This window comes from Natator depressus, chromosome 1 (genome assembly GCF_965152275.1).
Source record: "Natator depressus isolate rNatDep1 chromosome 1, rNatDep2.hap1, whole genome shotgun sequence".
NCBI lineage: Eukaryota > Metazoa > Chordata > Testudines > Cheloniidae > Natator > Natator depressus.
Genome location: NC_134234.1, coordinates 5,960,385 through 5,985,415, shown reverse-complemented (window position 1 = coordinate 5,985,415; position 25,031 = coordinate 5,960,385). Strand labels below are relative to the sequence as shown.

The window sequence follows — 25,031 nt, the reverse complement described above, 5'->3', positions numbered from 1 at the left end:
TCACTGTGGAAAGTGGAAAAGAAGGAAATTGCACGAAGCTATTTCTGGTGGCCTGGATTGGACAGTGCTATTGAAGAGAGCCAGAGCTTGTATGTCGTGTCAGGAATGCACCCCAGTGGGTGCTCCTACACCCATGGGACTGACCTAAAAACGCGTGGCAACGTATTCATGTTGACTTTGCTGGCACCCTTGAAGGAAGCATGTTCTTAGTGGTGGTAGATGCCCATTCTAAATGGCCAGAAGTCTCCAGAATGCAGTCCACTACTGCAGAGAGTACTATCCAAAAACTGCGGGGACTCTTTAGTCGTTTTCTTCTGCCAGAACAACTTGCGAGTGACAGACCGCAGTTCATCTCTCAGGAGTTTCAAAATTTTATGCAGGCAAATGGGATACACCACATCACTAAAGCACCATATCATCCATCCACCAATGGATTAGCTGAAAGATTTGTGCAGACAATGAAACAAGCTTTGAAATCAGCAAGGGGACAACACTCCAATGGCTGGATCTTTAGCTAGGGTGAACCCACGGTTATGGGGCAAAATAATCCCTGGGGTTTAGCTGGGAATGGAGGCAGTCTACCCTCCTTCTCTAGTTTAGTGTTTGTTTTATTTAGGGGATGTTTTTATAAAGGGGGGAGGAATATGTTGTGTATTTGGTTGTTTGTGGTAATAGCAGCTTGTTGTTGCTATGGCAACTGAGTTAGACGATTAGGGGATAGCCCAGCCAGTTTGGGCTGGTTTGGTTAGTTCAGGGTGTGGAAAATGGCTGCTTTCACGGCTCACAGCTCTCTGTGTCTCAAGTGATTTCTTCCTAAACTGCTGCTCCCAAGGATACAACAGGGCTGAGTGCTGCTTCTGTGACCACAGCCCAGTTCTGCCTTCAGGGATCCTTCTCTGGACCTTTCTTTTTATGGCTGCTGCTGCTCTGCCTCCAGCTCAGCTTGAGGTACTGCATCAGGTTTGCTGCATTTTACTGCTTTAATAGCCCCAAAACACTTAAACTAATCTAAAAGTAGCCCAATCTCTTTCTTGAAACAAAGGGGTTTTTTTTTTTTTAACAAATGCATTGGTCTATACATCAAGTAACAAAAGAAACCTTTCGTTAGATACCTAGCATAGATCTGATTTAGAAAAGAAAAGAAAGCTACAAGCCCCAGAAGGAGTTTTTCCACATAACCTACAAATCTATGAGATGACAATCAAATTCAAAATCAAACCCCCAGTACTCGTCCTTGAATCCTGGTTGATAGGTGGCAGGTGTTTTAAAGAAAAAATAGCAAATTATGTTAATTGCCTTGCCCCAAGGGAGCCCAAAACTTATGTTGTGTAAAAACAACAATAACATTATTATATTAGGTTTCAGAGTAACAGCCGTGTTAGTCTGTATTCGCAAAAAGAAAAGGAGTACTTGTGGCACCTTCGAGACTAACCAATTTATTTGAGCAGAAGCTTTCATGATGAAGTGAGCTGTAGCTCACGAAAGCTTCTGCTCAAATAAATTGGTTAGTCTCTAAGGTGCCACAAGTACTCCTTTTTTATTATTAAATTATTTCTAATTGAATGCAATGATGCTAATCAATGTCCATATTGTGAGTTGCATTATTTTGTTACTGTTAGTCCCTAAACGGCAACATTTCCTCCTCAGTGTTTTCCTGGAAGTAGGATGCTTCTGGTCATACATATCAGCAGTAACCAGTGCAATCATTCTTTCATTGGTGCAAACTCTTCACAACAGATTTTGTATCATTGTATATGTGCAAAAATGAGATCAGTCAATCTAGGTTGTGAAAGACTCAGGAAGGCAAGCGATTCAATCACCTGGACATATAGTGCAATCTCTGTTTCACAAACTCCCCTTAAATTCAGAGTAATATGGTCCAGTTCTCAGAAACACATAGTTTCAAAACTCTCACCAAGAAGCTCGAGTAGAATGCCCTCAATTCCTGCAGCACTTTTCCTGTATTAAACTCAATGTTACGGTTGGAAAATGTTATCCTCCAGGCTTCAAGAAGGACTGGACATAGAAAAATCAGGTATATTTCAGCACTGTACGTACTTTATTGTCTCTGGCCATCAGAAAGCATGGCTTCAGTTTGTCAAACTGAACAAGATACTGGTTCAAACAGGGTATAATGGAAAGCCACCTTGCTTCAGAAAACTACCATATCTCCTGTTGGTTTGAAAGTCATGGAAAGAACAAGTGACAGGGTTTCTGGGGCTGAGGGCTAATAGATGACACTGAAAGAGATCAGGTGATGGTGAGAGAGAGGGAACTTAGCAGCAGAGAGATCAGTACTTGGTGAGACAGTGATAAGAGGTTAGGTGTGAGGAGCTTTTCACACTTGAACTTCCACAGTGCTGAGCTCAGCCAAATGAGGACAGAGCACCTTTGATGAACAAGATATACTTTCACCCTCTTGTCAAGAAGGCTTAAAATCAGTGGCACCGGGCAATCATATTCTGCAAGTGTACTTATGCAATTTCTCACGAAGCTCGAAGGTTTTGGCCCCATAAATGATAGGATTAAACATGGGGAGGAGGAGGTAATATAGGTTGGTCAAGATAATGTGAAGATGGGGAGCAATTCCCTGACCAAACCGGTATGTCACAGTGGAGAAGAGGAAGGAAGGATAAGACATCTTCTTCACACCGATATGGTCTGTGCAAGTGCTGAAAGATTTCTGGTGGGCTTTCTTGGAGGATACTCTGAACAGACCATAGGACAGGGCAATAAGTGTCAGGTCTAACATGGTCATTACAAATGCTATTAGCAAACCGTATATCCTGTTGACTGTAATGTCGCCACACGACATCTTCACCACGGCCATGTGTTCACAGCACGTATGTGGGATCATGCAGTTGGCACAGAATGGCTGCCTGCTCAGGAGCAGGGGCATGGGAAGAAGGAAAAGAACAGCTCTTATCAAACCTACTAGCCTTAGCTTAGCTATTCGTGCATTGGTGATGACTGTGGCATATCTCAGAGGGTTACATATGGCGACACAGCGATCAAAGGCCATTGTCATGAGGACGGCTGAATGCATAACAGTACGCACATAAGGAAGAACATCTGGATGTGACAGCCACCCAAAGTAATACCTTTCAAATTGAACCAAACTATGCACATTACCTTTGGCACGATGGAAGTAGATGTGCCGATTTCTGTGAGTGCCAGCATGGAGAGCAGCAGGTACATCGGCTTGTGCAGAGTCTGCTCCTTGCCTACAACACAGAAGCGTGAAATTTCCCAGCAGGCCCATAATGTAGAAAATAGAGAAAGGGACGGAAATCCAGTCGTGAGCAGCTTCCAAGTCAGGGATGCCCATTAGAAAGAATGCTGAAGCGTCAAAGTGTGTGAGGTTGAAAACTGCCATCATGTGTCGATCAGGGTCAGAAATGATCAAGGTGCCTGTGAAGGACAGCAAGTGGGTAGTGGGAGGGGGGTGGGGGGTTTAAACAATTTATAACAAACTCTATGGCAAATGTTTTATACTTACTACCAATCTAGAAAGGGGGTGTTGAGCAGTGATGTGGCAACATATGCAGATGTCACAAGATTATTTAGGTCCTAGTCAAGTCCAGAGAAGTCCTCAGAGAGAGCTAACCAAGCCAAGTGAATGGGCAGCATAATGGCAGATGAACTTTAAAGTCTAAGAAAAACATTGGCATCCAGGAGGAGAGGGATGGGAAACCATACAGAAAATACAATGCCATGAGATCAGTCAGGCAATGTTTCACCCTCCTCTGGACTCCTCTGTGTAGTACTGAGAACCGTACTCACAGTGGATATTGCAGAACTAGAGGGGTTCAGGCAAGGGCAATAAGTAGGCTCAAGGGCCTGAGGAAGCTCTCAGATGGAGAAAGGGTAAAAAGACTGGGATTGTTACCTTACAAAAGAGATCAATTAGAGGGGAGATGTGAAAATCTCTAAAATACTGCCTGGTAGAGAGTAGATTGAGAATGTGTTCTCCATGACTCCAAACACAAGATCAAGAGGACATTCAATGAAAGTGAAACATGGCAAATTCAAAACTAATAAAAAAAGAGTGCTCTCTTGACTCAATGCCTAATTAAACTGAGGAACTCGTTGCAGCAAGAGGTAGTTGAGGCCATGGGCTAAGTGAGAATCAGGAAGGATTTGGACATTTACCTGGATAGTGAAATTAGCCAGTTACAATATTTACAGCTAAAGACATATTTTGGAAAGCCTACACTCAAACATGCTTTAGGGCACAAGCCTATCTCCAGCTGTTAGGCATTAGGATGACACATTCAGGATGGATAAGTCATCCCCCTATCCACCTATTGCTTGGTGTCTTACCCCTTCTTCTGCTGCACCTGGGGCTTTCAGTATCAGAGAGAGGAAACTGGACTAGATGAACCATAGGTCTCATCCACAATGCCATTCCTATGTTGGAAAGGAGCCAAGTTTCCCCCAAAGAAACAGATATAATCTGGCTAGGTTATGACTTTGTGGTCAACAGAATGGGCAGAAAGGCCACAAGGCTATTGGTGTTTAGGGCTACAGGTCTGCACCTCTGTTACCTCCTGTCATAAATATAAAGGGAAGGATAACCACCTTTCTGCATACGGTGCTATAAAATCCCTCCTGGCCAGAGGCAAAGTCCTTTTACCTGTAAAGGGTTAAGAAGCTCAGGTAACCTGGCTGGCACCTGACCCAAAATGACCAATGAGGGGACAAGATACTTTCAAATCTGGAGAGGGGAAAAGGCTTTGGTGTCTCTGTGTGATACCTTTGCAGGGAACAGATCAAGGATGCAAGCCCTCCAAATCCTGTAAAGTTAGTAAGTAAGCTAGCTAGAAAATGCATTAGGTTTTCTTTGTTTTGGCTTGTGAAATTCGCTGTGCTGGAGGAAATGTATATTCCTGCTTTTGTGTCTTTTTGTAACTTAAGGTTTTGCCTAAGGGATTCTCTGTGTTTTGAATCTGACTGTCTGTGAGATTATTTTCCATTCTGATCTTAGAGAGTCATTCTCTTATCTGTTTTTGTTCTAACAAAATTCTGTTTTTTAAGAATCTGATTGGGTTTTTTGGGTCTTAAACATCAAGGCTGGTTTGTGCTCATCTTGTTTCTTCTCAAGCCTCCCAGGAAAGGGGGTGTAAGGGCTTGGGGGGATATTTTGGGGAAAGACGTCTCCAAGTGGGCTCTTCCCTGATTCTTTGTTAAATCGCTTGGTATTGGCAGCATACCAGGTTTTAACCTAAAATGGTAAGAATAAGCTTAAGGGGCTTTCATGCTGGTCCCAACATCTGTACCTTAGAGTTCAGAGTGGGGAGGGAACCCTGACACCTCCCTTGTTTCTTTTGGTGAGACACTTTCTTGCAGGCACCCAGCTTTGTCCGAGGCATAAGTTACAGATGTTAATAGTCAAATGTAAGAAGAAACATGTGTCAGCAACTCAGCTGCTAACCTTTCTCATGCCTGAATCTCAATGACGTTTGCAGATGACAAAACATTTGGGGGATTGTAAATAATAAAGAAGACAGGTCACTGATTCAGAGCAATCTGTATTGGTTGGTAAGAAGGACTAATTAGCTAAACATGAATTTCCAGTGTGACCCTGTGGCCAAAAGAGCCAATGTGGTCCTTGGATGATAACCACTGGAATCTCAAGGAGAGATAGGGAAGTTATTTTACCTTTGTATTTGGCACTGGTGTGGCTGCTTCTTGAATCCTCTGTCTAGTTGTGGTGTCCCCAGTTAAAACTGGATGTTTATCTACCGAAGAGTGTGCAGAGAAGGGTCACAAGAATTAGTACAAATTAGAAAACATGCCTTATAGTGATAGACTCAAAGATCTGAATCTTTTTAGTTTAATCAAGATGGTTAAGGGGTGACTTGATAACTGTAGGAAAGGACATACACTGGGACCAGTATTGAATAATAGGCTTTTCAGGCTAGCATACTGAGGTGTAACAGCAAAAAGAAAAGGAGGACTTGTGACACCTTAGAGACTAACAAATTCCTTTGAGTGTAAGCTTTTGCAATAAGCTTTTGAGATGAAGTGAGCTGTAGCTCATGAAAGCTTATGCTCCAATAAATCTGTTAGTCTCTAAGGTGCCGCAAGTCCTCCTTTTCTTTTTGCGGAGACAGACTAACATGGCTGCTACTCTGAGAGGTGTAACACGATCCAACGGCTACAAATCGGAGTTAAAGAATTTCTGATTGGAAATAAAGTGTACATTTTAAATGGTGTAAGTTAATTAAACATTGGAACAATTTTCTATTCATGACTATGTTGAATTTAACCATAATTATCAGGTGAGTGCTCTGCCTTGGAAATGTTACACTCGGTGTGTATTTCATGAACCCGAGAAATCACATAAGGCGTTGTATTGAAAAAAGATTTAGGTGAGAAAAATAATAACTTCACCCCATAAAATCTTTGCACTAAGGAAGAATGTACAACCCTCACCATTCATAACTAACAGAGCTGGCTAGCAAATCGTCCCAGAGCATCCTGGGTTTAACATCTGTCTCACAGTGGCCCACTGTTTCTGTCAGCTACCAGTGGTTCCTGCATGTGGCAGCTGTATTCATCTAGGCCCTCACATGTCCCAGAGTTGCCCGCTCTCATTATATAATGTGCATAATTCTCAGCCTGTGAGTTGTTTCTGAGCAGCAGTCCTTGAAACACCATGTACTGTGTATCGGTGTAACAAGAGAAGCAGCATAGGTTCCTTGGCATTTGCCACCTGTGTGTGAGATTTCTGACCAGTGTGTCACTCCTCCCTGCCAAGGGAGCAGGTTTGATGGGAGTCATCTCACCCCCTGCAGAAGAAGAGTTGTGGGGAGCGTGGGGCAGCTCGGAGGTTGTGGAATCCACAGGTGACTGAGGTGTATGGAGAAGACACTGGCAACCATCATGCTGTTGGAAGCAAGGCAGCCTGGGATGGGGAAGGAGAGTTCAGAGAGCGGGTCCAGGATATGGTGGGAGATTAAAGCAGCTGAGGTGCAAAGATCAGTGGTTCTTTCCACCAGTGAAACGTCTGAAGTTATGTAAATAACATTCAACAACAATTGGAAACAAAACCGAGAAATCAGCTGGTGTCTGCTGTTTATACTTAGGAGGTTAGCTAAACTCTCAGGTATCTCTGTTTCATTGTGTGGCACCATCTGCTCTAGTGTTGGTGATCACAGGGCCTGGAGAGGATGAATGGAAGACAACCCATCCGTCTTATACCTCTGGACCTCAAATTTGGCCTCAAGGCACCTATGACACAAGTATGGGGGTAGGGACAGTAGCCCATACAGGAGATCCACATGTAGCAGTTCTTTGATTCCTGTACCAACATGTTCTCACTGAAGCAGGGTCATTTTAGGATGGGAAGAGAGGAAGGGATCACGCAGTCAGTGGAGAAGTCCTGTTGGACTAGCTCTGACCCAGGATATCATAACCCATTTCTGCACCAATCTGTGAAAGGTCAACAAAGAAGTGAAATGTGATGCCTCCCTGATGCAGAGAGTAGATTAACCATTAAAACAGTTGGTAGCTGTCAGACATAAAACAAGTTAACACCTCCCAAGGGCCACTGGCAAATACCATTGATGTCAGAATCCTGGGAGAAGAAAGCCTTTTACACACATTTCAGCTTGCATCAATTCAGGATCATGTAATTTGGCTGCGACGGGGTGGCAGTGATTTTTCAGAGGCGAATGGAATGGCTATTACAACTGGATGGGCGGTGTGCAGAGGTACAACGCTACCATGAAGTGAAATGTGTTTTTGGCCCCAATCTTGTGGCAGCATTCCCACAGAATGCAGGTGGCCTTGCACTACACACAAGAAAGAAATCTATCATCATTTGCTGCACTGAACAGTTTGCAAACTGCATTTTGCTCTGTGAATCTGAGCCCCTGTTATTGGCAAATCATTTCTTCACTCCCGGGGGGGCTCTCAGGCTGAAGATCTCTAGGGTCTATTTTCTGCTTTTCCCGCTGCTCACAGAGTCCAGGGAATTCTACTGGAGTCCTGGCCAACCTGACAGTTCACGGGGAGTGTTCAGGGGGATCATAAAGGTCGCTGTGCAGCATGTGAAGTGTCAGCCATGTGACATTCACACACTGATTCTCAAGCCTCTGCCTTGCAGTAGCCGTAAGGAGATTTCCTTTCTCCACTGAGCGGGATTGCGGTGACTTGCCTGTTTCCGCATTAAGGTTAGTGCTGAGGGCTCACGAAGGGTTCCATGGTTCAAATCAAGAACCATCTGGGGGAATTCACCAGCAGGGTGACTTAAATTGGTTAGTACTCTTGGAAACACAAAGAGATTTACCTGGTCAAATTGGAACTACAAATGTATTGGAAAGAGTTTAGACAAATATTGCGTTTTAAATTTAGTTCCTTGTCTCTTACTGTGTCCTTCTGTCTCAGTAACTTCCTTTTTTTGTGGTGTGTGGTTTTTCCTCTGGTTCGCTCAAGTTTTCCAATTCATCAACCTAACTGCCCTGTTAGGAAATGCAGCCAAAGCCTCTGCAGTGGGTATCTGTGAACCAGGGTGTTCACAAAAAGAATGGGCCACACACTGGCAATATTCTGCTCTCTCATTCTGCCTTCACTGGGTCACTCCAGATTGACACTGGCCTTTCTGAGAGCAAAATCAGGGCCCCTGTGTTTTGAAATTCCCAACTTTCATTCCCAGTCTCAGAACACCCCATGAATTGATGGTTTCCCTTCAGACTCTTTCAGCACCCTAACAGAATCGCACTTTCTGCAGCAGGACCCAAAGCCGTGATTTTCACTGCCAGGAGCCAAAAGTTAAACACTCAGGGTGAATCTGGTCCCCTTTGAGATCAAAGGCCAAATTCCCAGCGGATCCAGGAGTTCCTCCGTAATCCACATGTAGTGACTTAAATAAATGCCCTGAATTAAATCGGCACGGAGTCTCCAGTGACTTCATGTGGAGCTCTCCTGTGGCCTCTAAGGACGCGTGAGCTTCTTAGGACCCAAGAAGAACTTACAGGAAAGTTGCTGATATCTCAAACTCACAGGCTTAAACCTTCAAAACAATTAGGATAACATTTTTTTTCAAGGGGGGAGAAGGGTCTGCTCTCTCTGAGCCCCCGCATCTCTGTTTCTGGAGAGGATGAGAAACACAAAAGTCAGTAAAATTAAGCACGTTTCTGGCTTAGAGGTGGTGGTGCAAATGTCCCCGGGGGAGGTCCAGAAACATACAGTGTGTGGGGGCCTGGGGATGGGACAGCAGGACATGCAGTATCCAGATCAGAGTGACTTGGAGTCCTGAAATTATGGAAAATGGGGAATGGACGTCCTCCCCAATGCACAGCCCAAAGAGGTGTCATGAGGCCTCCTGCATCCGGGAGGTGTCTCAGCCTGGAATGTAAAGTGGATCATGTTAGGATATAGATATTCAGGCCTCTCTGCAAAGGCCTGTACTTTAAGAATTTAGGTGTATTCTTATCACTTGGCTAGTTAGAGGTAGAAAAAGAATCAAAATCACTGTCAGCCAGTGTAAGGTCCTTCTCCTACTGAGACAGTCCGAGGCCCTGTTTTTAGGCTAAGACCTTTGGCTAAGCAGCAGAGGCAGCCATAAGCTGGGAAGCGACCAGTCACATCCTCACATTCCAAAATAGTCACATTGAAAGAAGGTGTTATTGGGCTGTTAGGATACAATCCTGTCCTGAGAGTGCCTATCACCTCCAGAGAAAGGGAAGTGCCTAGAAGATGTAAAAGGAAATTGAGGTTGATAGTTTTCTGTCTGGTAAGAACTCACTTATCAATAGACACAGCTGGGAAACTCTTATGTCTTTATAGATGTAGTTGTGAAATCCTCACTTCTGTATTTTGTCATTATAGTTCCCACTTTGCTATTGTTTATTGGCATGGTCTCTGTCTGGTTCTGTGATTGTTTCTGTCTGCTGTATATTTTATTTTGCTGGGTGTAAACTAATTAAGGTGGTGGGATATAATTGGTTAGCTAATCATGTTACAATATGTTAGGATTGTTTAGTTACATTTCAGTAGAATGATTGGTTAAGGTATAGCTAAGAATATTACTATATAAATTTGGGGCAAACAGGAAGTTAGTTGGGATTTGAAAATAAGGAAAAAGGAACTTGTATTTAAGCTTGCTGGAAGTTCACCCCAATAAACAACTAATTGTTTGCACCTTCGGATTTCGGGTATTGTTGCTCTGTTCATGCGAGAAGGAGCAGGGAAGTGGGAGAGTGAAGGAATAAGCTCTCTAACAGATCATACTGTAGCAGATTTTCTCTGACACCGTCCCCGTCTGGACCATCCTTTGTCCTGTGAGAACGTGCAGTGGCTAAGGACAGTCAGGAGGAGGCACTGTTTTGTCATTTTCTGTTTGTTTAATTTCAATGAGGGAATTAAGCACAAGAAAGCAGAAAAATGACTACCAACGCTGGAGCTACAAAACTAGAGCTGGCAAAACTGGAAGCAGCAGAGAAGGGAAACTACGGCAAGTTTCAAACATGGCAGGCAGCAATGAGGCTCAAAGAAGAGAAGGTTGCACACCAAAGGGCTATGGAAGAAAAAGAGTGAGAGAGAGAGAGAGGGCAGGAAGAAAGAGAGAGAGAGCAAGTGAAAACACCAACTGGACTTGATAAAGAAGCAGAACCAGGGGCCCCTGAGCCAAGTGACTCCCATCACTCCAAAAATCCACAAATGGGAACACTCATGTCCTGTAGACAGTCAGGAGGACGATATTGCTGAATATCTGACTGCCTTCGACAGGCTGTGTGTGATACATGAAATCCCTGCTGGTAAGAGAGCTCCTACCCTGATTGCAAAATTCACTGGCAAAGGTCCAAATGTATTCAATGGAATGATTAACGAAGATGCTTTAGAGACTACTGTAAATTTAAAGATACTGTTTTGCGAAGTTTTCAGATTAACCCTGAAACATATAGAGTTAAATTTAGGAATCTTAAGAGGGATATTGGTATGAGTAATGGGGAATATGTAAAGAACGTGAAAGATTTTTGGGGGAAAATGGGTGAGGGGTAAAGAGGTGGCAAGTTCTGAAGGAATGCTTGGACTTTTCGCTCAAGAGCATTTCCGAAGCGCATATACGGCTGAAGTAAAGCAGTGTCTGTGGGACAAAGATGTAAAGTCTGTGGCTGAGATGGCTTTTTTAGCTGATGGCTTTGATTAGACTCAGGTGTCTATTGAGGGCAGGTCACAGAAAGAGGGGTTTACAACTGGTGGGAAGGGAGGATCCCATTTTGCCCTTGGGAAGACAGTACGGGGTTGGGAGCCTAAACATTCTCTGACCCAAAAACATTCCTCTAACCCCCATCCCAAATCTCCTCTAAAAGCAGAAGAGCTCAAAAGATGCGATCAGTGTAATTCCACTGATCACCTGAGGAATAAATGCCCTGTGCTAGGAGGAAGCAGGCAACCAATAGCTCAGGTTAGTTCTGCTGTCCTCACCACAGAAACTCCCCAAGCAACAAAAAAAAAATCATATTGGTTTTGTGAGATTAGCCTCTGCAGAACCAGACATGGAGCATGTTAACGCTCTCCAAACGGATGACAGGAAGTACTTGGGGCAGAGGGATACAGGGGCCCGGATCTCTCTGATGAAGCAGAGTGTGGCCTCAAAGGCCAGTATGCGACCTGGCCAAATGGCCGAGATTGTGAGGGTGGGCAAAAGCAGATTCCTCATACCACTAGGTAAAATCCTTGTGGTGTGGGAAGGTCTGGAAAGTGTTTGGACTGTGGAGTAATGGAACACCTCTTCGTCGACCTGCTCCTTGGTCATGTTCTTTCTGTGCAGCTCAGCTTAAAGTATTTGCCTGCCGCAGGAGGGAGTTTTATTCTGGGACCCGAGGGAAAGATTAAGGTCTCAGGAACTGCTGAGAGAATGGGAGAGAGTCTCTTTGATTCTTCTGCAGCAGCGGGAAGCCACATGCTTCCAGGCGGGAGGGTGGTTGAGACCAACTCCTGCACTCAAGCTGGAGGTAACATCGCAACAGGAAGGGATAGGGGTGTAATACCTGTCAGGGAGAGAACTGTCCAGGCTGTTATCTTCCAGCAGGTCACAGCTGAACCAGAGACAAACTCTAGAGAGCATAGAGAAATGTGTCCCAGAGGAGAGCCTAGAGAAGGGGCAGGGAATCTCAGAAACCACTGAGGTGAGTGAGGATTCCTGTCACTCGGTAAGACAGGGAAGCAGGGTGCTTCCAAGTATGGGAGGAGGCTGAGACTAGGCAACATGCCCTCAGGCACAGAGGCAGGGGAGATGTTGTCAGTGAGTAAGGAAACTGTCCCAGCTGTTAACTGGCAGAGTTTTGCAGCTGAACAAAAGAAAGATCACTTCCTATGGAGCACACAGAAATGTGTCTTAGGAGGGGGCCCAGAGGAGGAATTAGGGGAAGGAATAGTGGGGGTAGAGGAATGTCTCCCCACTCGTCACTTGGGGCGTAATGCCGAGGACACTAGAAGGAAGGCTGCATCAGCATCTGTGAACGCAGGTACTCAGCCTGTGTCATAAATATAAAGGGAAGCGTAACAACCTTGATGTATGCGGTAACATAAAATCCCTCCTGTCCAGAGGTACAGAGTCCCTTTACCTGTAAGGGGTTAAGAACTTTCGATAACCTGGTTGACACCTGGCCAACTGGACCAATAAGGAAAGAAGATACTTTCAAATCTGGGGTGGGGGGAAGAGTTTTTGTCTGTGCTCTCTTTGTGTGTTTCCTCTCTGGGCACAGAGAGAGACAGAGACCAAGCTGGTAAATCATCTCCTGAAAAGATACCTGAAATGATACATTACAATTACAGAAATTGTAAGTAAAGGCAGGGAAATGCCTTTGTTATCTTTTGTTTTAGATTGTGAATTTTCCATCTGCTAAGAGGGAGTTTTATTCTTGTTTTTTGTAACTTTGAAGCTGAGCGCAGACGGGAATCATCTGTGTTTTATTTTTTTTATTTACTCTGTAAAGTTACCTTCCATCCTGATTTTCCAGGTGTGATTCTTTTACTTTTTTTAAAAAAAATAATAACAAAGTTCTTCTTTTAAGAACCAGATTGATTTTCAGGGTCCTAAAAAGCCAGGGGTTTGCTCTGTGCTCACTTTGTAACCAATCGCTTAATATATTTTTCTCAAGCCTCCCAGGAAAGGGGGTGAAGGGGTTTCTGGGGAATATTTTGATATATTGAATATATTCAATATTTTGGAAGAAGGACTCCAAGTGGCCCTTTTTCCTGGATTTTTGTTTAAATCACTTGGTTGTGGCAGCAATACTGTCCAAGGACAAGGAAACAATTTGTGCCTTGGGAAGTTTTCACTTATGCTGGTAGAAATAAGCTTGGGGGTATTTCATGCGGGACCCCACATCTGTACCCCAGAGCTCAGAGTAGGGAGGGAACCCTGACAGCCGGTGACCCAGGTTTTGAGAGGGAACTGTGTAACTGGCTTCCTGGAGGGGAGCAGTCCCACAGCTGACTTCTAAGGGACAGAGAAAGGGGTGGCAGAGGTTACCCTAATCCAGGTCCCAGTTTTTCAGGACGCTATCTCTGATACTTGTGGCACCTTAGAGACTAACCAATTTATTTGAGCATAAGCTTTCGTGAGCTACAGCTGTAGCTCACGAAAGCTTATGCTCAAATAAATTGGTTAGTCTCTAAGGTGCCACAAGGACTCCTTTTCTTTTTGCGAATACAGACTAACACAGCTGTTACTCTGAAACCTATCTCTGATATGTTCTTTTGGAAAATACCTGTGTTTCTTTACATCTAGATGCAGCTCCAACACCTGTGATAATGGAGGAATTGAGACCAGGAATTTGCCAGGTGGTAGTTTGTGAGAATACAAATGGCCCAACTGACAGAGAAGGGCGTGTCTTCCCCCATGCTGGTGAGACACAGAAAGTGTCATGGGAAAGCTGCTGGGAACAAGGTGCGTCTTATCAAACGGTAAACACACCTAGCCCATAGAGCTCAGATCACTGTTCTCTAGGGAAAGGGGGAAAGGGCCAGCCAATGTGCAGGATCCCCCTGAAAAACGATCTTGCCAGACCCTGAGGCACCAAAATTCCAGAAACACGAGTAAATTAAGAGCCCACACATAAGGGAACACTGGAGAGAAAGTCAAGCCATTGACTGCTTACTTGGGAGAGAGTCAAAGGACTCCATGGGTAATGAACAAACTAATCTCACACTACAATATCTGAACAGAGGGCATGGTAGCGTAAAGATACTTGTAAACACCCATCTATGATAAAAAAAAAAAAGGTATGAATGTCAAGTTTTGGGATAAGAATTTTATGACTGATGTTCAAGCTTATGGTAAGTCTAATTCATAGTTAATAGCTGCAAACAGATTTAAATCTGATCACAGCAGAGAAACCTGGTTTGCAGTGTCTGAATGGGGAAACTGAGGCACACCACCTCAGGGCCTTGAAGGCTGGGTGCCAAGAGAACTATAACACACCCTGCCTTTGAGCTAGTAGGTGACTAACCCTCTTGTAGCAATCTAAGGGGGGAGGTGAGACATTCTCTATCATCGGGGAGCGTAGTGTAACCGCCATAGTCCTCATTTTCATATAAACATGATTTTACATATGACGCATGCCTTGTAAGGTCTCAGGGGAAAGGTTATGATCTGCTGAAAGTCATGTCTCTGTCCATACATGTGTATCATTAATGTACATGGAGTTAGGAGAATGGTGTTGTATGGCGGTCACTAAAACATGCTGTAAGTTGGGGAATAAGTCAGATATTAGCTCTCCAGAGGCAACAACAAGGAAAGTGACCAATAGCGGGGCAGGGTGTCAAACAACCCATCAAGGGCCCTTGTCCAGCAAGGGAGCTCCAATGCAATGACTCACGTGCACGAGGCCCCACAAAGGGAATTGCTCAACCTTGCTTGGAGAGACTCAGCAATGCCCCCCAGACATGCCTGGACTTGTGCCCCCCAAGCACATGGACTGAGAGTATAAAACAGACAGAGTGGACACATATTAGGGGGCTTATTCCTTCACCCACTTACTTTCCTGGTCCTTCTTGCATGAACAGAGAGCAACAATACCCGAAGTCCAAGGTGCGAACAATTCCCTGTTTATTGGGGTGAAATTCCAGCAAGCATGATTCCAGTTTCCTTCCTTAGTTTCCCCCTTCCCAGCTCTGACACCACAGTGTCTTACACCTGTGTCCCTGTTCCCATTCCTGCCCTTAGCCAAACATGATTCCAATTTCCCCATCCCCATTCCCTGTTCCCATTTCCCCCTTTAGCAAAACATGATTCCGGGTTTCCTTACTCCCATTTCCTGTTCCCATTTCCCCCACCACCCACACACCCACCCATCCCTTCAGGTTAACCTGTCCCCTGATTTTCAGGTTTGACTTGTTTTTTCACCTCCCTTTCCTGGAGGGCCATAATCTGAGTCTCCTAGTAACTTGTTTGCTGACCAGATGTATTCATTATTTGCAGTTCCTTTGTCCTCATCGGCTAGGTAATTTGCATTTACACAGAGGCTTACTAGCTTGCTTCTGGATCCAAAGCTGTAAGCAACTCAGACTGTCTTAAAAGGGAAACATTCCACTTCCACTAGAGTTCTGATTTCTTTCCACTTTCATCTCCTGCTCCAAAACACACAGAGATCTGAAAAAGAAAGCACAACCTATTGTGGCCCCTTTTGGAGCCCTAATGGGATTCTAATTAAGTACCATGTTTTGTTTGCATTTCTTTTACCCCTTCTCCAACATATATTGCACATGTCCTGGGAAAATGCACATTCCTTCCATATAGTTTAACCTCCATAACATTATATTAGCCATATTAATTTTACACAAGGTGTAACTGCATCCCATGCCCACAGAGTTTTCATGCACACCCACCAAAGCAACAATCTGATCCCCCAGAGCCACCCAAGGCTCAGTGTTCCCATCATTCCTCCCCTTTTCCTTCTCTTCTACCTGTGCGCGCACACAAAATTCTCCTCTGCCCAACATCCCCTGCACTGTGATCACTCCCCTACACAACTCTACCTCGATTGCACTTCCATCTTGTACAACTAGACACAACCAGGGGCAGCCAAGTTAAGTTCCAATAGAAACCCCTTACATCCTTTCGCGATTTTGATTACATTACCCAAGTCAAATAATTTTGATCAGATTCTCTCTCTGCCTGCTGCCTGCAGCAGTCCCTTATAGACCATTTCTGTGGGAAAAGGGCCTATTTTCCCTCAGAATAGCTGTAAAGGCTTCTGGGGACAGAAGCGTAGTGGTGGGAGTAGCCACTCTACCTGACCCCCCCTTGGGTAATTTAATTACCAAGCTTCCATCCAATGCGACTGCACAGAGTTGCACATACAGTTACAGTGATATAACTGGGTTTGATCATTAAACAAAAATTTCCCTCTTGTAACACCACAACAGTTACCTTTCACCATTTCCACAACTCCCAAATGTTTACTTTCCTGCAAACCCTGTATGATCAAATTTTGCAAAAGCTATTTGTAACTTTTCACTCACTTCTTTAAATCACTTACTCCTACATTTAGTTCTTTAAGGTAGTGCAATTTGTCTGTAAGAACTTAGCCACCAAGTACAATTATTGCCACACAGCTGCCTTAACCTGTGTTGTCTTTACCTTGAGACTGTTCAAAGAGCCAGTAAAACATTTGTCTCTATGGATGCCCATGGATCTCTTACTCCAAAAATTCCAGTGGAATACAGCAGACCTCCTTCATACTTTGTCCAAAATCACCAAAAACATCTCACATAGGTATCTGAAGTACCCTCCATTAAAACTTCAGAAAAACAAAAGTGTGTGGAAAGGCAGGTTGCACTTTGAAACTCTTTTTTTCTTCCCCTTCTTTCTCTCCACTTCCCCAGGACCAAGTCCCAGGTCCAGTCTCTAAAGGTGATCTGTTAACTCTGCTTTTGACTTTAAACCCTGTTGTGCCAAATCATCTTTCACTCCCCCTAACTAATTTACAACCCTTCAGCTGCCCTTGCTGCAGCAGCAGCAAACTTGAAAGATTCCTGGCAGCTTCCCATAATGCTGCCCTTACTTCAAACCTCTCACAAGGGGACTGAAGTGCCTCCTTTCCCTGGAAGGCATTCAGTCCCCATGGGCAGGGACCTTCTTCCACTACCCATATACCAAGGAGGGTGGGCTCCTCAGCCACCCCCCATCCCTCTGGGTCCCCTAACAACACATACTGAGCCCTTCTCCTGCCCCCACCTTCACTGGAAGCAACTGGGACACTGAGAAGAAGGCAAGACTCCAACAGGGGAGATTGGCCAAGGTTTAAGCAACTAACTTGTATATTAAGGACTGCAGTATCCAGTGGGGTGAGAAAAATCCTTAATCTAGATGTTGCCCAGTCTAATAGGATTGAAAGTTTAGACTGTGTGCTTACATTTTCTTTTGGTAACCACTCTGACTTTTTGCCTATCACTGAATATCACTTAAATTCTATCTTTGTAGTTAATACATTTGTTGGTTGTTCTACCTGAAGCAGTGTGTTTGGTTTGAAGCGTGTAAGAGACTCCCCTTGGGATAACAAGCCTGGGGCATCTCCATTTCTTTCTTAAACTGACAAACTCATATAAGCTAGCAGTGTCCTGCGGGCACACCTGCACACTGCAAGAGTAAGGTTGTGTCTGGGAAAGGAGATATTGGCTAGTGTCATTCGGTTGCATAATCCAAAGAACAGCTTACATGCCAGAGACTATGCCTGAACAGCCCAGGAGTGGGGGTTCTTACAGCTGAGCAGGTTAAGGCTGGCTCCCAGAGTCAAGGACTGGGGTGCCCTAACAGATCACGAGGCTAGATAACACCAGAGGGGAAGGTCATAGGGTCTCAGAGCATCATGTAGGTGGACAGGTGGGCAGTGCTGCTGAAATTACTTTTTTCTTTGTGATTGTTGGTCCAAGGCCAGCTTTGGGACCTTCTTGGTACAGTGCGCATTTGGGGAGTTTCAGGGTTTCTTTGCCCTTGCAAGCCACAGAACTACAATCTGGGTGTCACGAGTTTTACTCAGTTTTGTTTCCAGTTGTTGTTGTTGTGTAACTTCAGGCATTTCACTGGCAGAAATAACATTTGATATTTTTGTAACAATGTACCCCATGTTGTTCACTGTGATATTATGATATGATTATACGATTATAGCATAATTATGATACAGTTTATGCAAGATGGGACATGTAAGATGTCTTTGGAAAAGTTATGACTTTCTGAATATGGTTATCCTATTTGTATGTATTGATGATTTTTGTCAGAAGTTCTGAATATTGACGACTTCTCTGTGTTTCAAATGTAGTTACAAGTGAGTAACGCCCACTAGGGAACTTGGTGTCTGTCTAGATAGCTGGTTGGGAGCAGCCTATTCAGGGCAATGAGACATTGGCAGAAACAAAAGGCCTTCAGAGAAAGTTGTCTCCCACCTGGTGAGCCTCCCTGAGAATGCTTCAGACAGATTATACGTAGTGGATGCTATGACTCTACAAGGCCATGTGACCAGGCCACATAACTCTGGACTCCATTTTGGGGAGTCTGTAATTTTCCCACAAACTAGTTTGGAAACCAAGTTTTGAAACAAACGGTTCCCTCCATATTCTAAATCTATGGAAAGCAGGGAGTGACATCTTCGGTTCTTCACTCCTCACTCAAGAAGACTCCGAGAATGTTCATAACTATAACATATTTACCACATTATTTGTTACAAATAATAACCCCCTTGCTGTGCTTTTCTCCCTTTACAGGCACCTTGAGCATTTGAGTCGTATCGATGAATCAACCGCGTCATGGCACCTTTCAACTTCACCCACTCTGACGCTTCAACTTTCATCCTAACGGGCATCCCTGGCCTGGAGGCTGCCCACATCTGGATTTCCATCCCGTTCTTTACATTCTACATTATCAGTCTGTTGGGAAATGTCACGCTTCTGTCTGTTGTAGGTAAGGAGCAGACTCTGCAGAAGCCGATGTACCTGCTGCTCTGCATGCTGGCACTTACAGACATTGCCACACCTACCTTTGTTGTGCCAAATGCACTGGGCATATTTTGGTTCAATTTGAAAGGCATTACTGTGGCTGGCTGCCTCACCCAGATGTTCTTCCTCCACACGATTTCTGTGATGCACTCATCCACCCTCGTGACAATGGCCTTTGATCGCTACGTTGCCATATGTAACCCTCTGAGATATGCCACCATCCTCAGCAATGCACAAATAGCTAAGCTAGGGCTTGCAGGTTTGATAAGAGCTGTTCTCTTCATTCTGCCCCTGCCCCTTCTCCTGAGTCAGCAGACATTCTGTGCCAACCGCATTATCCCCCACACACAATGCGAGCACATAGCTCTGGAGAAGATGGTGTGTGGGGACTTCACAGTCAGCAAGATATATGGTTTTGTGCTAATGTTTGTAATCAATGGGTTTGACCTGACTCTCATTGCCATGTCGTATGGTCTGATCATCAGGGCCGTCCTCAGAATCTCCTCCCAGAAAGCCCACCAGAAAGCCCTCAACACTTGCACAGCCCACATCTGTGCGATGCTGACATATTATACCCCTACCTTCTTCTCCATTCTTACACACCACTTTGGTCAAGGCATTGCACCCTATGTTCATATCATCTTAGCTGACCTCTATCTCCTCATCCCTCCCATGCTCAACCCTATCATTTATGGGGTCAAAACCAAAGAGCTTCGTGACAAAGTAGTCAAATACACCTGCAGAAGTTCTGCAGACACAAGAGACGATATCTCCTCAGGCCTGCAGTGTCCACCAGGGAACTGTCAAATTGTCAGAGAGTATGTGAACCAGCACTAAGTGGGATGCAGTTTGGGAGGAAGACCAGATGTTCTGTGAGCGCCATGGTTCCCCAGTTACCCCTGGCATGGAGGAAGAGTATGCTCAAACAACCTGTAAAAAAGCCAGCCTTCCTTGACTATGCAGTTCTTACGAGTTGTACCTCCTGGCAGAGGGAAAATCCTTTCACCAGTAAAGGGTTAAGAAGCTAAGGTAACCTGGCTGGCACCTGACCCAAAATGACCAATGAGGGACAAGGTATTTTCAAATCTGGAGGGGGGGGGGAAGCTTTTTTCTGTCTGTGTGATACCGTTGCTGGGAACACATCAAGGATGTAAGCCCTTCAGCTCCTGTACAGTTAGTAAGAAATCTAGCTAGAAAATGCGTTCGGATTTCTTTGTTTTGGCTTGGAAATTCGCTGTGCTGGAGGACATGTGTATTCCTGTTTTTTCTATCTTTTTGTAACTTAAGGTTTTGCCTAGAGGGATTCTCTATGTTTTGAATCGGACTGCCTGTAAGATTATCTTTCTTACAGAGCTGTCTGAAGCTTTAAGTTATAAGCTTTAAGCATAAGCTTTCATTGAAGTAGGTTTTTTCCCACAAAAGCTTATGCCCAAATAAATCTGTTAGTCCATAAGGTTCCACCAGAGTCCTCATTGTTATTGAGACCCTGCTTAAACATATAACTATATTGTTGCTAGGATATAACACAAAGTCTGTACTTGCTTATAATTGTATTTTGGATGTAATCAACACCACGCTCCCTTTGGACTAATAACGGAAATCTGGTGTGGAAACTTAGTTGTGCAAAACCTTAATAAACTTACTTGGGAAATTATTCCAATATCTGCCTTTCTGGTCATATTGGTGAGGGACAGGAATCACTTTGATGAAGTAATAAAGAAATTGGGGAAACAGCTAACTGAGAAGATGGAGGCTGACAGCCCGGTGGGAGGATGACTAGCACTGACAGAGTTGGTAGGAATAGGGGAGGACAAATATGTTGCTGTGGAGGACACTTCAAGCCAGGTCCATGGGCCTGCAATGACCACAGCCCTCGACAGCATCCAGAATGCATTCACCCGGGGAGTGGATATCCTGGTCCACAACACAATTATTTTCAGGAAGATGGGCAGACCAGTTGAATTGTCATGCCTAAGGTTTTTTGTCACAGATAGTTTTAGTAAAAGTCACCAACAGGTCACGAGGGTCTGGGGGTGGGGGGAGACTGAAATGGGAAAGGTTAAAGCCTGATCAGGAGTATGAGAGCCTGAGCCACACTTCAGGACGGGTGAGGGTCCAGCACCTACTGCCACTGCAGATAACAGTACTGTGGCCCCCACTGCAGCCCCAGCACCTCAGAGGTCGGGAGCCCCTGCTGCAGCCCATGTGAGAGAACTCCACGGCTCCCACTGCCAGTGGAAGCTTAGAGATCTGGGTCCCCACACAGCCAAGAGCAACTTGGAGTGCCACATACCCCCGCTGCCCGAGGTGGCTGAAAGCTGCTGGTTCCTTGGCTACACATGGCAACGGAGAGCTCAGGAGCCTCCACCCGCTGCCCCAGGGCTGAAGTGGTAAATGTCACAGAGTCTTCGAAAGTCATGGAATCCGTGACTTCTATAGACTTAATCTTATCCTTAGCCATCTCTATGAACAACTCTCTGTGGTGATGGGGAAGTGGTGGAACCCTAGTGACTGAGACAGGGGCAATACTTTGTGCAGGAGGCAAAACGATCACTGACTTGCCCCAGACAGTAGAATTGCTCATCCCTGGACTCAGAGTGTCATCCGGAATTGTTAAGACCTGGAATGTTGTTGCCTCTGTAACACTGTTCAGTGCTTCTCTCCTTGGAGCTCCAATATTATCAGCATTGGCAGGTGAGGCAACCTACTAATTCAGCAGTCCTTGATCTTATTCAGAAAGAAAGACCACAGGCATGGTTTGACAAAGGCACCCGGAGAGGTTTATTTCCCTCTCGGCATAATCCCATCACCCTGGGTATGAGCAAAATGAGTGAATTACCTTATGAAAGTCCTTTTCTGGGTGGTAATACCCCAATAAATCCTTAAAGATCAAGGACTACTGAGGGTAAAGACATTAAGAATGTTGATCTACCATCTCCAAACCGATGGGTTGGAAGAGTGATTTCAAGGAACTGTTCTGGAGACATTAACGAATTCTGTAACCTCAGATTCCAAACATTACGATCAACTCCTCCCCAACCTCCTTTACCCAATCAGGGAGGTGCCTCAAGGCTTCAAGTTTTCGCCCTTTGAACTGCTGTCTCAGAAGTCCTCAGGTAATGAACATAGACCAATAAATTCTTCAATTAAGAAATTGCCTTGAGACTTTGAGTGTTTGCTCGAAGAATTTTGCTAAATGCACAGCAGGTACAAGAGAAGGCTGATAACAAAGGGGTCCAGCTGTGAGTGTTCCGCCTGGGTGATTGAGTGTTATGGTTACAACCAAGCTTGCTCTTCAGATGATTGGTTCATTGGCAGGGACTGTTTGATGTAGTGAGGCATGTGGGTCCCATCAACTACAAGGAGCACCACCCAGAGAAGAAAATGAAGACTAAGATAAGAACATAAAAACAGCCATGCTGGTCAGACCAATGGTCCATCTAGTCCAGTATCCTGTCTTCTGACAGTGACCAATACCAGTCTTCACACTGAAAGAACAGAACAGGCTGTTCTTGAGGGATCCATCTCCTGTTCTCCAGTCCAAGCATAGGCAATCAGATGCCAGGGATTCCCAGATCATGGGGTTGAATCCCTGAATATCTTAGCCTGCAGCCTATTAATTTCCTTCAGTCATCCCTGGTTCCTGTGTAATGTGAAGGAGTAAACAAGACTTCCGCAATTAAATTACCCCAATGAAAAAACACAGTAAAAGAACTAAAAAAGAGCTTAAGAACCATGTAAAACAAACAGTGAGATATGAAAAGGCACCTTTTAAAAAGTGGAAGTCAAATCCTAGTGAGGTATATAGAAAGGACCGTAAACACTGCCAAATTAAGTGTAAAAATGTAATAAGAAAAGCCAAAAAGGAGTTGCAGAACAGCTAGCCAAAAACTTAAAAGTTAAGTACAAAATGTTTTTAAGTACATCAGAAACAGGAAGCCTCTTAAACAACCAGTGGGACCCCTGGACAATTGAGATACAAAAGGAGCACTTAAAGATGATAAAGTCATTATGGAGAAACTAAATGAATTCTTTGCTTCAGTCTTCATGGCTGAGGACGTTAGAGAGATTCCCAAAACTGAGCCATCTTCATAACATCAGCTAAGAGGATGTTAGGAATCATTAAAAAAGGGAGAGAGAATAAGACGGAGAATATTTTATTGCCTTTATATAAATCCATGGTGCGCCCACATCTTCAATACTGCCTACAGATGTGGTCTCCTCATCTCAAAAAGGATATACTAGCATTAGAAAAGGTTCAGAGAAGGGCAACTAAAGTGATTAGGGGTTTGGAACAGCTCCCATATGAGAAGAGATTAAAGAGGCTAGGACTTTTCAGGTTGGAAAAGAGGAGAAGTTTAGACTTGAAATTGGACGAAGGTTTCTAACGATCAGAGGAGTGAAGTTCTGGAATAGCCTTCCAAGGGAAGCAGTGGGGGCAAAAGACCTATCTGGCTTCAAGATTAAGCTCGATAAGTTTATGGAGGAGATGGTATGTTGCAATAACATGATTTTGGCAATTAATTGATCTTTGGTAAATAGGCCCAATGGCCTGTGATGGGATGTTAGATGGGGTGGGATCTGAGTTACTACAGAGAATTCTTTCCTGGGTATCTGGTTGGTGAATCTTGCCCACATGCTCTGGGTTCAGCTGATCACCATATTTAGGGTCGGGAAGGAATTTTCCTCCAGGGCAGATTGGAAGAGGCCCTGGGGGTTTTTCGCCTTCCTCTGTAGCATGGGGCACGGGTCACTTGCTGGAGGATTCTCTGCACTTGAAGTCTTTAATCCATGATTTGAGGACTTCAATAGCTCAGACATAGGTGAGAGGTTTATTGCAGGAGTGGGTGGGTGAGATTCTGTGGCCTGCATTGTGCAGGAGGTCAAACTAGATGATCATAATGGTCCCTTCTGACCTTAATATCTATGAATCTATGAGACTAAGGGGGGATATGATAGAGGTATATAAAATCATGAGTGGTGTGGAGACAGTGAATAAGGAAAAGTTATTTACTTGTTCCCATAATATAAAAACTAGGGTCCACCAAATGAAATGAATGGGCAACAGGTTTAAAACCAAGAAAAGGAAGTTTTTCTTCACTCAGCACACAGTCAACCTGTGGAACTCCTTGTCGGAGGAGGTTGTGAAGGCTAGGACTGTAACAGGGTTTAAAAGAGAACTGGATAAATTGATGGAGGTTAAGTCCATTAATGGCTATTAGCCAGGATGGGTAAGGAATGGTGTCCCTAGTCTTTGTTTGTCAGACTGGAGATGGATGGCAGAAGAGAGATCACTTGATCATTACCTGTTAGGTTCACACACTCCGTTGCACCTGGCATTGGCCACTGTCAGTAGACAGGATACTGGGCTGGATGGACCTTTGGTCTGACTCAGTACGGCCATTCTTATGTTCTTATGTTCTCCCCAAAGTTAGACATTCCGGCTTTTATCAATTCTTGAAAGATTTCACGAATTACACATCTGTTTATATGTCACTAAAATCCAACTGATCATTTTCTAACAGTTCCCTAATGTAAGTGGGGAACTATTGTTGGGATCTTTCCTGGCTTTTGCGTCACCCCAAGGGAACTGGCTAGTGAAAGAGTGCAAGTCCCTACTCCCACTCCCTTTTCCCAGAGGCCTGCCTGACCTCAAGGACTCCCCTTCCACTCTCCTGTGTGGAAGAGTCCTTGTAATGGCGATATGGCTAAGTCAAAGATTCCTGGAAGGCTGAACCCCCAGTCTCATTGTGGTCACTTAGGACAGGGGCTAGGGTGTCCCCACTCTGGGGTACTCTCTTCACACCGGACACTTCTCTGACCCACTGATCACTGCATTAACTTCAAACCAACTATAATGTGTTAAACAGCGACTGAAAGAAAATTGAAGAGGAGTACTTGTGGCACCTTAGAGACTAACCAGTTTATTTGAGCATAAGCTTTTGTTAGCTACAGCTCACTTCATTGGATGCATTTAGTGGAAAATACAGTGAGGAAATTTATATACACACAGAACATGAAGGAAAAAAAAAAACCTCTAAGGAGAGTGATCACTTAAGATGAGCTATTACCAGCAGGAG

At 44.4% G+C, this 25,031-nt stretch overlaps 1 protein-coding gene and 1 pseudogene across 1 annotated transcript; one reads left to right on the top strand and one right to left on the bottom strand.

Annotated features, from left to right (window-relative positions):
* Nucleotides 1-2,455: 2,455 nt before the first annotated feature.
* LOC141980323 (olfactory receptor 52E2-like) lies at nt 2,456-3,376 on the bottom strand (annotated as a pseudogene).
* Nucleotides 3,377-18,762: 15,386 nt separating this feature from the next.
* Nucleotides 18,763-19,788, top strand: LOC141981037 (olfactory receptor 52D1-like). Its single transcript, XM_074942851.1, has one exon. It carries the CDS (start codon nt 18,763-18,765, stop codon nt 19,786-19,788), a length of 1,026 nt encoding a protein of 341 aa, XP_074798952.1.
* Nucleotides 19,789-25,031: the final 5,243 nt, after the last annotated feature.

What these genes read in the sequence shown, in the direction of transcription:
- LOC141981037 (XM_074942851.1), top strand. Translation starts at nt 18,763, where the DNA reads ATGGCACCTTTCAACTTCACCCACTCTGACGCTTCAACTTTCATCCTA.